The 15568-nt window shown below is 37.4% G+C and overlaps 1 protein-coding gene across 2 annotated transcripts in view; it reads left to right on the forward strand.

The window, feature by feature from the left end:
* The window catches only part of LOC142337800 (uncharacterized), a 118629-nt gene that overhangs the window by 91116 nt on the left and 11945 nt on the right, over positions 1-15568 (forward strand). For both annotated transcript variants that reach the window (XM_075387321.1, XM_075387322.1), the window contains 2 exons: positions 10027-10221; positions 10820-10992. In XM_075387321.1, coding sequence (XP_075243436.1) covers positions 10027-10221; positions 10820-10992 — 368 coding nt within the window. The remainder of the gene's footprint in view (positions 1-10026; positions 10222-10819; positions 10993-15568) is intronic.

Genomic DNA, 15568 nt, shown 5'->3' on the forward strand with positions numbered 1-15568 from the left:
ATAATCAATCTAAAAATTTGAGGTAGCCATTAGATGGAATCGTAATGTTTTCTGCAATTAGAGTCAATCCAAAATTCAATAAACAAAAGAAAACCAAACATAGCTGGCAGATTGCCAGAAAACAGCCGCGCAAAAAAGGATGTTAAATTTTAATTATGTATCTCTATAATTTATTAGCTGCTCCTGCTATTAACTGTTCTATAGTAACTTTCAAGTAGAGTGTCAGACACTCATTTTACCTCATCTCTTTAAAATAAAGAAAAGTCAATTTAATAACGAGGAAGTCATTTGTGAGAGTGAGGAAAATCACGTGTAACCAAAAATACTCGCTCACCTAAAAGTGAAAGATAACGTCACGCACGCGAAAAAAAAACCAAGAGAAGGACAATAACAGCCTCAGCTATTGATTCGCGGCCATTAATCAAAGTCTAATAACAGCACAAAATATCAAGTCATCAAATCAAATAGAGAATTGCAACAAAGACTTTAAGGGCTCTATTCAACATTTCCTGGCTCAGAATCACTCTCCTCAGTTTGTGTATTGCTTAAATTTTGACCGTCAGACTCCTCATTCGGTCGCCTTTTTGTCTGTTTGTTTCTCTTAGACATTGCCTTTTCTTTCATTTGTGCGCACCAGAATGGGTCCGATTTCCTTTTTCGGTACCGCAATGCATCCATGCCCGATCTATTCGCAGACGAACGGGCGTCGTTGTAAGCCTCAGGCCACAGACGAGGGGGGAAATGCTTCTTCACAAGCCCTTGAACATACAAAACACCTTAATAATTTCAGCTCTTCGTTTTGGGGAAGACAGAGAAAACCAATAAAATCCAATTTTTCAAAAAATCCGAAAGCTGCTAAAAGTTCCGTACCACTTTTTGCCTTGATGAGCGTTTAGGGTCTGCAAATTTTTTGAGGGAACCCATATTGAAAATTTTAAGTTTCTTGAAAAACAGTACTTCTAAATACCTTTGAAAAGCTTAGTTCTTTTCGGAGATGCGGGTTTCCGCACCTCGCTTTCTCTCGTTGGAGAAATTATTTCTCGCTCAAGACCCGTTTCTCCCCAAAGTGCTGTTCTTAGCACTCTTCCGAACTCATCGGGAGTTGAGGGTACAGGAAGATTGTCAACATCAACGTCTCCATAGAAACTAGGTAGCACTTCACTGGTCTCCTCGTCCACAGAGTCATCTAATTTCTTGAGTTCTTTCTAAAAGTCAAAAAACTCTATAAGAAACTGATTTCATCCAGAAAACAACCCACATCAAATTAAATTTCCAGATCTGAACAGCCAAATAATTTCAAACTGCATATTTGAAGATTAAAGTCGAACATTTGTGAAGTGCTTATGAGCAAAAACTTGTACAAGACCAGTGAAAATCATATACTCACAATCTCTTTGAAATGTTGTAGCTGGCTTTCCAATTTTTTATTGCAATCCTGTACTGTTTTCTTATAGACTCGAAGAAGTTCACTGAACATACGTTTGTCTTCGTTTAGGACTTCCACAATCTTTTCATGATTTGAGCATTTCTAAACAGGGCAACGTAACCGACATTGGAAAGAGATCAAACAAAGCAACAAAATTTCTTATTAAGGCCAAGATTTTACAAAAACTTGATGAACAAAGTCCTACCACGTTGCAAAAAGAATTTTATTTTTACACCGTTCATGAAAACAAAGAAAACGAAAGCAAGAGATCTAACCAGAACCCTGGGACTTTCAGGTCCAAAACTCTCAACTGGTGTCAAACTACTGCCAGCCCAGCGCGCTCCCTTACGTGGGGTGACGTCCAAATTACCACTACACTGATCAGCAAACGCACCATAGATCTCTTGATTTTTTCTGAACTCCACGTCCATCGCACCTGGTGGACCATGCTTCAGTAGAACGCAATCAACCTCAGAGCCATCAATCATTAGCGATGTTTTATCGTCATCATTTAGTTTCATACGCTCATTTATTTGCAGGGTTTTGGGCCACCGAGGATCAAACAAACTCAATTTTAACACTTGGCAATCTTCCGTAAGGAACACAAACTCAATTTTCAAAGGCATCTCTAAAATTAACAGAAAACGAATTAGACCATTAGCTGAACGAGTCTCATTTAGACATGGTAACAAAGTCATTTAAATTCAACGACCAAAAGTCAACTAAATTAAACCATAAAACCAAAGGATTCACTAATTCTCACTTAATTTAATGTCAACAGGAAAAAACCTCGAAAGAACAATTTAATTTTCAAAAAGCAAAATCAACCGCAAACATGCCTAATTATGGAATCTATTTTTAGAATCCGCTGAGTGGACATACCGATGCAGGCAGAGACACCCGCAGACACGAGCCTAAAATTTGAATCTTTGTACCGGGCGAAGCGGATAAAATCCGCTGAGAGGACTTAACGATGCAGGCAGAAACACCCGCAAACACGAGCCTAATTAATGAATCTGTTTGTAACGGGCGAAGCGGATAGAATCCGCTGAGTGGACATACCGATGCAGGCAGAGACACCCGCAAACACGAGCCTAAAATTTGAATCTTTGTACCGGGCGAAGCGGATAAAATCCGCTGAGAGGACTTAACGATGCAGGCAGAAACACCCGCAAACACGAGCCTAATTAATGAATCTGTTTGTAACGGGCGAAGCGGATAGAATCCGCTGAGTGGACATACCGATGCAGGCAGAGACACCCGCAAACACGAGCCTAAAATTTGAATCTTTGTACCGGGCGAAGCGGATAAAATCCGCTGAGAGGACTTAACGATGCAGGCAGAAACACCCGCAAACACGAGCCTAATTAATGAATCTGTTTGTAACGGACGAAGCGGATAGAATCCGCTGAGTGGACATACCGATGCAGGCAGAGACACCCGCAAACACGAGCCTAAATTTTGAATCTTTGTACCGGGCGAAGCGGATAAAATCCGCTGAGAGGACTTAACGATGCAGGCAGAAACACCCGCAAACACGAGCCTAATTAATGAATCTGTTTGTAACGGGCGAAGCGGATAGAATCCGCTGAGTGGACATACCGATGCAGGCAGAGACACCCGCAAACACGAGCCTAAAATTTGAATCTTTGTACCGGGCGAAGCGGATAAAATCCGCTGAGAGGACTTAACGATGCAGGCAGAAACACCCGCAAACACGAGCCTAATTAATGAATCTGTTTGTAACGGGCGAAGCGGATAGAATCCGCTGAGTGGACATGCCGATGCAGGCAGAGACACCCGCAAACACGAGCCTAAATTTTGAATCTTTGTACCGGGCGAAGCGGATAAAATCCGCTGAGAGGACTTAACGATGCAGGCAGAAACACCCGCAAACACGAGCCTAATTAATGAATCTGTTTGTAACGGGCGAAGCGGATAGAATCCGCTGAGTGGACATAGCGATGCAGGCAGAGACACCCGCAAACACGAGCCTAAATTTTGAATCTTTGTACCGGGCGAAGCGGATAAAATCCGCTGAGAGGACATAACGATGCAGGCAGAAACACCCGCAAACACGAGCCTAATTAATGAATCTGTTTGTAACGGGCGAAGCGGATAAAATCCGCTGAGAGGACATACCGATGCAGGCAGAGACACCCGCAAACACGAGCCTAAAATTTGAATCTTTGTGCCAGGCTAAGCGGATAAAATCCCATGTTAAAACCACATCAAAATTATCCCTTTTTTCAGGGCTTCAGCAAGCGATTAAATTAACAGATGCTCGAAAAAAAAATTGCAGGTAAGCTGATGAATTAACCTTGATGAGTATATACAAGAAATTGCGAATTGTATTAGTAAAAGATCCACTTAGTTGTCAACAAACACCAAAGATTTAATAAAACAAATTGAATGAAATTGCTGCACGAACACAAACAACGAAAACAATAGTCAATCAAATTAGTGCAGCTGATGTTCTCTCACAACTTTATTCATTGCACAAGCCAATGCTTTTCTACCTTTCAAATTAAGGTGGACACCGTCGCTCAGAAACAAATTGCTTTTGCAAACTTCTTGATGAAGTTTAAAGAAGGGCAGCTGCGAGTGCCTTAGCACCGCATTGAATCGTTGGATGTTCCAATGGCTGCAATTCCTTTTCAACACTGAGCACACTATCACTTTTGGGCGATTTTCAAGGCCCCTGATGGCATTGTACAAGCTTCTCAGTTTATCAACAACAACTGATGGATCCTCTCCGGGTTCACCCCAATTTGACAAATTGTTGCCACCGACAGCTAAGATGACGTTCCTATATACAGAGAGGGTATCGAGTAACAGATGAAATTGCTCGATTCGTCCGCCTGACAATGAATATGTGACGCAGTTCCTTATACAAACACTATCAAAGATTGAGTCCCCTACTATTGCAGTATGCACATGTTCACCAACGAAATTGTTAAAAATGAATTCAGCGTTCCTCCCGTTGGGTTGCAACTTTGTCACCCTGCCATTGATTTGGTCATCTGCGAAAAGTGGCTTGAGGGCTTTTTTGGGAGGCGCATTAGCGGAAGCATAAGGTCTGCCGATTCGTTTACGGTCCATGTTTTCAACAGCAATATCTAAAAACGATACACCAACTAAAAACGCTTAGCGACTAATACATCACAAACTTCCAACCAATAGTATAATAGTACAGATATAATATATTAAGCGCGTATTGGGTACTGGCATATAGCCTATCGAATTCGCCTTGACGAGAGCTTTGCAACGATATAACTTTTGTATGGGTTGTTCCCATGGGTCCCGACGGTCTGGGCTGCTGCCCGGGGTTGCTCCCGCTACCCGACGATCTTCGCCCGACGATCTGCGCCCGACGATCTGCGCCCGACGATCTGTGCTGCTGCCGGGGGGGGGGGGTTGTTCCCTTACTTCCTTTGCCGTTCGACGTTCGCTACTTCCTTCCTTCCTTTGCCGTTCGATAAGTTCGCTATGTGAGCTTTCGGAAATTTCTATTTCATTTCACCTTCAAAGTTATACATGCTTACCCCCGGGAAGTGGGGAGGCAGTGAGTGACCTCTCTCTGCTGTCACTTGACGGGACAGCACACGAATGAGCATGTCACGTGACCGGACGGAGGCGGTAAACGAAAGTTTCACTTTGTCATCTGGGTTAGCCGCTATAATTATGAAGTAAAATAAAATAGATTAATATATTCGAGAAGCTCTCTCGATGGGGGATATAGCGAAATCATTCGAACGATAAAACTTTAAAAAAAGATTTGCAGATTGGGTGGGGGGGGTTGGGCGGGTTGGGAGCTATGGAGGTAGGGACCGAGGTTTGCGTCCGAAAAAGGCTTATATCTCGAAAACTACTGAACTAATTTTAAAAAATGAATATGATTTGGAATCAGCATGAACTGGGGCTTCAATCTAGCGTTTAAAAGAGTTAAAAAAATTGAGGAATCAAAACTCGATTTTCGACATTTTGGCCGAAATTGGCACATTTTCACCAAAATTTGGAAAATTGAAAAATTAGGCAATGAAATTAAACCGAAACTTTTCAACCCCTATATATTCGTAAAGGGGATTAAATGGGCAAGAAAATGATATAATATACTTTTAAATACGTCGTGTAACAAAAAAGTTATTAAACTAAACAACTTTGAAAATTCGAAAATTTTGCTAAAATCGACCCTGATTTCGGTCTTTACATTGCCCTCGCATTCTCTTGTTTGGCAATAGTTCAAAAAGATAATTATATGGCTGTTGGAAGCGTAAATTCTAGTTTATTCTGCTACCAAAAACATATATGTTTGCTTCTAAAATTTGAGAGAATTTTGTCCAAAATCGACAAAAATGACTAAATTTTGACCACGAATCGACAGTTTTCTTAACATTTTGGGTAGAAAAAAAGATTTTCGAGATCGGTTCTAAAGAGTTTTAAAAAGTACAGTATCACGGCAACAAAATAAGCTATTATACATTTTCTAACTCGTCTTCTTCAAAAAGTTATTAACAAATGTTTTTAATGAAGTTCAAAATTTTTTTCACCTAATTCGAGGGTTCATTAAAATTTTGTAATTAAATCAAAGTTTTTGCAGTTACTTCTACACATACTCATAAAGTACGTTATAACGGCAACAAAATGGGCTAACATAAGTCTTCTAACTCGTCTTCTTCAAAAAGTTAGTAACAGACGTTTTTCATGAAATTAAACGATTTTTTCACCTAATTCGACGATTCATTAAAATTTTGTAATTAAATCAAAATGTTTGCAGTTACTTCTACACAGACTCATAAAGTACGTTATCACGGCAGCAGAATGAGCTGACATAGGTCTTTTAACTCGGCTTCTTCAAAAAGTTATTTATATAGGTTTTTGATGAAGTTCGACATTTTTTTCACCTAATTCGAGAGTTCATTAAAATTTTGTAATTAAATCATAGTTTTTGCAGTTACTTCTACACACACTCATAAATTACGTTATCACGACAACAAAATAGGCTAACATAAGTCTTCTAACTCGTCTTCTTCAAAAAGTTAGTAACAGACGTTTTTCATGAAATTAAACAATTTTTTCACCTAATTCGACGATTCATTAAAATTTTGTAATTAAATCAAAATGTTTGCAGTTACTTCTACACAAACTCATAAAGTACGTTATCACGGCAGCAGAATGAGCTAACATAGGTCTTTTAACTCGGCTTCTTCAAAAATTTATTCATATAGGTTTTTTATGAAGTTCGACATTTTCTTCACCTAATTCGACGGTTCATTAAAACTTTGTAAACAAATCAAAATATTGGCATTTACTTCTACAAAAACCCATAGATTAAATTATCACGACAACAAAATGGGCTAACATAGACTCTTTAACTCGTCTTCTTAAAAAAGCTATTAACAGAGGTTTTTCAAGAAATTCGACATTTTCTTCACCTATTTCGATGGTTAATTAAAATTATGCGAACAAATCAAATCATTGACATTTACATCTACACAAACTCGTTAAGTATATAAAGTATTTTGTCAATGCAACAAAATGGGCTAACATAGACTTTCTAACTCGTCTTCTTCAAAAAGTTATTAACAGAGGTTTTTCCATGAAATTGGACATTTTCTGCACCTAATTCGACAATTCATTAAATTTTGTAAATAAATGAAAATACTGGCATTAAGTTCCACACATACTCAAAAAATATTTTATTACGGCAACAAAATGGACTAAAATAGACTCTCAACTCGTCTTTTTTAAAAAGTTGTTAACGAACGTTTTTAATGAAGTTCGACATTTTCTTCACCTAATTGGTGTTTTCATTGAAGTTCTGTACAGAAATCAAACTATTGGCTTTTATATCAACACAATTTCAAAAAGTGCATTATCGGGGCAACAAAACGGGCTAATATCGACTTCTCAACTCGTCTTTTTCAACAAGTTATTTACAAATGTTTTTAAGGAAGTTCTTCATTTTCTTCACCTAATTAGAGGTTTCATTAAAATTCTGTATACAAATCAAAATATTTGCTTTTTTTCTACACAATTTCAAAAAGTGTATTATCGGGGCAACAAAACGGGCTAACATAGGCTTCTCAACTCGTCTTTTTCGAAAAGTTGTTAACAAAGGATTTTAAAAAGTTCTACATTTTCTTCACCTAATTGGAGGTTTCATTAAAATTCCGTATATAAACCAAACTGCTGGCTTTTATTTCAACATAATTTAAAAAAGTGCATTATTGGGGCAACAAAATGGACCAAAATAGATTTCTCATTTTGTCTTCAAAAAGTAATTAACAAACGTTTTTAATGAAGTTCGATATTTTCTTCACCTAATTGGAGATTTCATGAAAATTCTGTATACAAATCAAACTATTGGCTAATCAAACTATTGGCTTTGATTTCTAAACAATCTCAAAACTTTCAGTATCAGGGCAACAAAAGGGCCTAATATAGACTTCTCAATTCGTCTTTTTCAAAAAGTTGTTAACAAACGTTTTTAATGAAGTTCGACATTTTCTTCACCTTATTGGATATTTCATAAAAATTCTGTACACAAATCAAACTATTGGCTTTTATTTCTACGCAATCTCACAAAATTCAGTTTGAGGGCAACAAAACGGGCTAATATAGAATTCTCAATTCGTCTTTTTCAAAAAGTTGTTACCAAACGTTTTTAATGAATTTCGACATTTTCTTCACCTAATTGGAGATTTCATAAAAATTCTGTATACAAATCAAACTATTGGCTTTCATTTATACACAATTTCAAAAATTGTATTATCGGGGCAACAAAACGGGCCAACATAGGCTTCTCAATTCGTCTTTTTCAAAAAGTTGTTAACAAACGTTTTTAATGAATTTCGACATTTTCTTCACCTAATTGGAGATTTCATAAAAATTCTGTATACAAATCAAACTATTGGCTTTCATTTCTACACAATTTCAAAAAGTGTATTATCGGGGCAACAAAACGGGCTAACATAGGCTTCTCAATTCGTCTTTTTCAAAAAGTTGTTATCAAACGTTTTTAATGAAGCTCGACATTTTCTTCACCTAATTGGAGTTTTCTTAAAAATTCTGTATACAAATCAAACTATTGGCTTGTATTTCTAGACAATTTCAAAAAGTTCAGTATCAGGGGAAAAAAAGGGCTAAAATAGACTTTCTAACTTGTCTTTTTCGAAATGCTATTAACAAAAGATTTTCATTAAGTTCTACATTTGCTTCACCTAAATCGCTCAAGAGTGTAATAAAGAGTGGAAAAAAGAGTGTAATTATAGTGTATTTTTAAAAGTGTAATAAGGGTGTATTAAAGAGTGTAAAGAGTGTACATTAAAGTGTAATTTTCTCAAAATTACACTCTTACACTCTTATCCCTGCTAATTAAGAGTGGAATTGGCTTTACACCCTTATTCTCGCTTAATAACGGTGGAATACGGGTGTACGCCTCGGCCCGGGTTTGACCAGAAAACGTGTTTCCATATACACACAACATATGCATATTTGGTACTCTTTTTCGTGTAAAAGGCAACCCCGTGTTGATCCCTCATAGATACCATTGACAAAGTCATTTATGGTTCCATTCACGGAGGGGCAAGTTTTCGATCATGTTCTCAAGATGCTACCCAAGATACAAATAATAATCTCTAGGAGTCCATAAAATTCCATAAAACAAAAATTCTCCAACACCTCTATTTGAACCGTAGACATTCAGCCTGCTCTGGTATGAAGTATTTCCGACTTTACCACCGCCGGGTGCTCCTTCGGTTTTTAGAAGCAACAAACTTCTACTTCCAAAACTGTAAATAAGCATATATTTTGTAATGGAGAGCAGAACATAGTGAAATACAAGCAAGAGAGAGAAATATAGTTACAAATATATACAAAGATAAAATTGACGTATTGAAATTATCACGCCATTTACGCATGCATGTTTTTTGTATGGTATCTACGGTGAGTGTATAACGGTCAATCCGGCACTTCAGTGGAAAAAAGGAAAAGAATCTGTATTCTTTTCCAGACAGCTCAAATTTAAGCAAATATTTACTGGTCGGTTCAGTTGTGAATGGGTTTGCTAAGGGTACTGCTTTTGTTCCTGTAATAAAAAACTATTGATCAGCTAAAATTGATTAGGCTAAATGAAATTTCTAACCCCCTTTTGCAGAAGTTTGGATCAATTAAGCGCTTTTTACTCTTGTATTTTGATACTCTTTAGACAGGGCGCAATCAGTTCGTGGAAAATGATACATTTATATATACTATACATTTCCAATTTCTGACAAAACCTTTGCTCGTTATGTCTTGAATTTGTTGAATAGTAATCCCCGAAATGACGGGCGATACAACGCTAGCAAAGATGCCCCTGACGCGCATATGCTCATTTGTTTGTCAGCGCTTTTTCTCGCTGACGTTCAACTCCATTTCAACTCTATACGTTCAACGCTATACATTTTGCTATATTTGGACCTTGAATTTTGATATACGATCTATGCGATTTGAAACGTTCGCCTAACTTGGAGCGTTTTCGGACTGTAATATACGTTGTTTGACCTGAACAACATACGATAATTTCTAGCTTTACTTGAACGTCTATGGTATTGTTTCAGGTGAAGTTTGCAGACAGTGAAAAAGTGATTCCAATGATTCTGAACACGAGGTCTCTCGTAGAAGTCCAGGAGGAGTTCTCAAAGGGCGACAAGATCATCTGTGCCATCACTCTGGACGAACTCAGACCCACTCTCACGGATGAGCAGATTGAAACTATGGAGGGATTGCAACACTTGGAAGCCAAGCACATGACCGTTGGTACCTTTTTGAAACCCCTCTCACCCCACGCGGTGAAGAGCAATGTTTGTGTGTTTCTTAGACAACTGCGTGTGAGCAAACTAATAAGCAGCAGTAATGGCTTCTAATGCTTAAGACGATTTATGTCTAGTAATTACAATTTATATACACTATTAGTAACAATTTTAAATGGTCATATTATATCTTACAATTTGCATAGCATCTTATGATTTACTCTGACTAGTTTGTGGGACTATTATCATAAAACAAATTATGGACCAATTTGTTAATCGATCAGATTTTTCGAATTCTACCAGCCCAAACAAATTTTTTCAAGGTCAACATTATTTGTTGTCAGAAGTGATCAGAAGTATGCTGAAGCGTGAGAACAGGAACGAAGTTCAGCTTATGGTTTCATCCATGTTCAGCAATTCTAAAATTCTTTAATGGTTGATAGGAATTTTTCTAAAAAAAGCCGATAGGAGTGATACCCCAAGATTCCCTAAATTCAACACCGAAAATGATTCCATTATTGATTTAAAACGAACTGATGATGATAAAGGTTTACGGAAACAACAATCTTTTAGGGAGCTAGCTTTTGAAACAATTGTTCAGGCCGGTCGGGTGATCAAAGTGCGTGGCTCTGGCAGCACAGCTCTCGTCACTGTCAAGTACGGGGATGACATCCAGATCAAGTACCTGGCACAGTACATCCTTAAAGTCCCCGCGGGAGGATCTGACTCTGGTGCTGCTGGTCTGTCCGGATTAGCTGAACTTCTGGCTGGAAGGTTAGTGAAAGGTTTCAAATGTCTTCCATTTTTCATATCATCATATTAGAATCCATTCAACACTTGTATAATCTCATGCCTGCTGTTTTCAATGATGATTTTTAGAATTAAATTGTGTTTTGGTTTAAACTTTTAGGATAATTTTTGTTCTTTTTCTGTGCAGCGTGTGTGATGGTTTTGAATGATTATCAAGAAACTTAGAAAATTTCTTAACCTTTAAGAAACCGAAAGAAGGCCTTATCTGACGATCTCTATTAATTTGTCATTAAATAATTGCCAGAAAACTAAACTTGATTCTAAACCTATTTTGGTGTTGGTGCTATCATTATCTTATTGACCTATCAATCCGATGTCAACAGTTAAAGTCTCCCACCTATTGAAATCTGATTCTAACACTCATGACCTTCAATTGATGAACCCGATTGTGCCAGACCCATATACGATTCTCATGAAAAGTAACGAAAAAAGATCAGCCCGGTAGTTGGAATTCAAATCTTTTTGGACATCAATCATGTAAAATGTCTTTCTTTAATATTTTACAAATTCATCTAAAATAAAATTTCTCTGTATGTTTTTACATAGAAAAGTACTAAAATACGACCTAATTGTTGTATATTTTCAGCTCAAAATTTAATGCATTCTTTGACCAGCTTATTGCATTCTTTGAACAGTGTTAGAGACCATGACAATGGTGTCCAGACAAACGACTGGCCAACCAATTCTGGATCTCCAGAATTTGCTGTCAAGCACTGCGTGGATATATTTTGAGCCGAAATGTTGCGCAGAGAAGAATGAGGACAAGATTATCACCGACCGTAATAAGATGGACTTACAGATAAGTCTTTTCCTTGGTATATATGGGCAGGACACATTTCTTAAACTTCGGTGCTGTATGGGTCCTCAGAAGCTATTAAACACACCGTATGAAGAGATCCGAAAAGCGATTCACAACAAAAATTTTCCTGGAGAGGGCGAATAGTTACGGCAAAAATGCTAAATTTCTCTCCGTCATGAGGGGCGTATGGGAATTAGAACATGGTGTCTTAGCACGCCTCAGAGAAAAAGCACGCTATTGTGAGTTCGAAAATTGAAAGCAGAGAAGAATCCCGAGAAGCAGTTGGTGAAAAAATTATGAGGATTGGAGATCCCGGAAGTAAAATTTGACTACTAGACGGTATTATTACACTAAAACTAACAATTGCTGTTAAAAGTTACATTTCAGATACCATGCAATGGTTTTTGAAAGCTTTTCATGAAGTAATAAGCTTTATACTGTAGAAGAAGTTGGGTACAACTGTAAAAAGACCTCGCAAAAACCAAACAAAAAGTCCAGTTTGAAAACAGCAGCAATCTCTGCATTATATGTGGAGCAAACCCACACTCTAGTAAGCTTTGTTTTTCTTTCAACAAAAATTCAATTCCTGTACAAAAGTAGCGGAATTCTCTAAAAGGTTCACAAGCAAATCCCAACCAAACGCAGTTAAAAATAATTTTTTCCTTGGTGAAGAAAATAGTTGTTCAGTACATGCATCGCCTGGACCAGGGATTTGAATGTTCTACGCAAAAGATGAAACTGCAGCGTGTTTGCGTTCTAAAAATCTCTCTCAAGGTATTAAAGCAAAACAAAATTACAACTAGATACGGATGCGGCTCGCACATTGATATCATGTAACTTGGTAAACCTCAATTAGTTGGTAAGATAAGACATCGCAAAGATTGCGGTAGTCATTATGTAACTATTCTGGTGTCAGTTTTGGTGACGTTGATTGGAACGACAGCATGCTCATTTAAAAAGAACCAGCTGTTGTGAAATCAAATAAAGAATCTGCTTAGCGTTTTCTACCCAACCATGGTGTAAACAACATCAACACCGAAAGAATGCCTGATGGTAAGGGTTACAAAGCTACTGTGAATTTGATACCAGGATCACAGCTAAATGTTTCTCGGAATAATCCCGTAAATACCTCTTTTACAAAGCATTGGTGCATCAACAGTAGTGTGCCAAAGAAAGAACTACGGAGAACTGAGAATTTCATTTAGACCTGAAAGCGCATATCAACGGCAAGGTCCTGTATGTGGACTACCCAATACCAGACTTGGAGATAATCTTCCATAATCTTCTTGGGACCTCATAATTTGACAAAGTCTAGCACTATCAAAATGACGCCTTCTATCAAAATGACCTCCAAGAAAAGGCAAAGGACATATGTACGCCATCTATCAAAATGATCTCCACGAAAACGCAAACGACATATATCCACTCAACACGTCTCAGAGGCTACTCATTATCTCCTGACTACCTCAAGGACTGAAGAACTTGGTTTTCTTGAATTTCATCCCTTCTACGCTCAAAAACTTCCAGGTTATTGTGATTTTTCAAAAAGACTTGTATGGTTATTTATCAGCCGAGGAGAGGTTCCACAAAAGAACGCACATAGTCAAATCCGAATAGGTGAGAGGATTGTTACCATTAGTAAGAAGACAATTGAACCGCTCAACAACAGTGCTAGTATTTTTGTATACTCAATTTTTGTTAGACGGAATACCACAAGATATTGAGCATAGTGAAAAATCAAAATAAAAAACCAGCAGCTACCAATAAGCAACTCGAAACTTTTGCTGGGCAACCATAATTTTTGCGGATTTTGCAACAGAAATGCTACTCTGAATTAAATGAGAAATAAGGTTTTTTCATGGAGCAAATTGTAGCAGAAAGCTTTTGAAGTCATAAATTGAATTATGCGTGAACCCACTTGTAACATTTGCTAGCCCCACATGAATTATCTGCAAACCCAATTTCGCTCAGAGTGATTTGTTGAGGTAAGCAGAAAACAGGAAATAAATTGGAGCAAAGAGATTATATCACGACATAATAAAACGAATGAAAATTGTCAATTGGAAACAATGTTCAGAAGCGGAAACTGTTTCCAATAACATAAAAATGCATCCAATACTCGCAATACAATCATTTTCGAAGTCTTTTTTCCCCTCATTGTACCCAAATTCTGATATTTGATGTTGGTAAAAGATGATGAGGCAATTCCTGGAAAGAGTGCAACTGAAGCATCAGTCATAGTGATGTCATGGTGTCCGTGGAATTTCGTTAGTAAGTGTGTGGACTTTCAATTAAACAGAATCGGGCTGGGCAAAAGGTTTCTACGTGGCTAGTAGCCGACGTTCAGACATATCGCAAGACTTCAAAGAGGAAGCTGGCAAAACTCCATTTGAAATACTGGTAGGATGCCGAGGGACATTTTAAGCAATGGCTGATTTGACTCGTACGAGCCCATCTTCTTTACAGCTAATGAAAAAAGTTGGCGAGTTCAGGCAATTTTCCTTGTAACAAAGGGCTTGAACACTTCCTTCATACAACCTGGAAAGTCCAATTCAACTATTCTGGTGAGCGACACCAAAAAAGTGAGACTAGTTGAGGATAATGTGAAAACTGAACCAAAGATTTAGGAGACTATAAATCACTCAAGTTCAGAACACAAATGTGGGACACTTACAAAGGAGCTTATGCAGCTACATCGGTTGCAGAGCATCCACCAGCTGAGCAATCAAGCCATCACTTACCTTAACAAGAAACAGAAAAGAACTAAGTGGCTTGGAGAGCCATTTCATAGCAACTTAATTAAAAAAGAGGGAGGATGTGATGGTTCTGAATGAACGTCAGGAAACTTAAGAGTTTTTGTTAAATTTCCAGAAGCCAAAAGAATAAATAACTTGAAGAACTCATTTGATATGGCGATTGAATATAGAAAAAAAAACTAAACCTGATTGTATATCTAATTTTGCCCTGCTGCTACTATTTATTTATTGATCTATCGATCACTCCCACATGCTAAAGTCTGATGCTGATAGCCACTGACATCCAACTGATGAACTGCAGTGCCAGGTTAATATATATTCTTCGCAAAAATTTTCTCGACTATAGAGAATCCAGTCCGTGATTGGGATCTAATGTCTTTCGCACCTCAATCAGTTAATTTTTTTTAATAATGTAAACTTTTTCTGCGTTATTGTTTGCATCGATAATAACTATAAAAACGAGCTATTTTTGTATACTATGAGTTCAAATTTTATTTTGACTTTCATTTTTTGAACTCTTTGACTCAACTTTGCAAAACTCTTTGCAAAACTCCCCCTCACAGACCCAAAAAACATTATACGTGTAAGTAGTTACGTAGTAACAAATATGTTGAAAGTATTACAAATTTTACTTGAAATTAATTAAACTTTGATTCACTTGAACCTAAAGTGAATCAAAGTTTAATTTTTTTATACCTGATTCACAAGTAATGATTCACTTGAACCTAAAATATCAATTTTGTTTGTTCCTTAGGTTTAACGCGTTGATGCTGATAAATGCACATCCTCTAAGTATACAATCATGCTGAGCTCAATGTTTTAAACATTTTCTATCGTTAGGGAGTGATTATACTAAAATGAATCCTTGAATTTGGAAGACAGATAAGGTCGTTCACTCTCTCTGAAAAATCACAAACTGACTCACAATCCACTTTTCCTAAAGAGAGAGTAGTTACGGCAGAAAGGTTTAAATTTTTTTCCTTAT

The sequence above is a fragment of the Convolutriloba macropyga genome, chromosome 4 (genome assembly GCF_964194025.1).
Source record: "Convolutriloba macropyga chromosome 4, txConMacr16.3, whole genome shotgun sequence".
NCBI classification, from domain to species: domain Eukaryota; kingdom Metazoa; phylum Xenacoelomorpha; order Acoela; family Convolutidae; genus Convolutriloba; species Convolutriloba macropyga.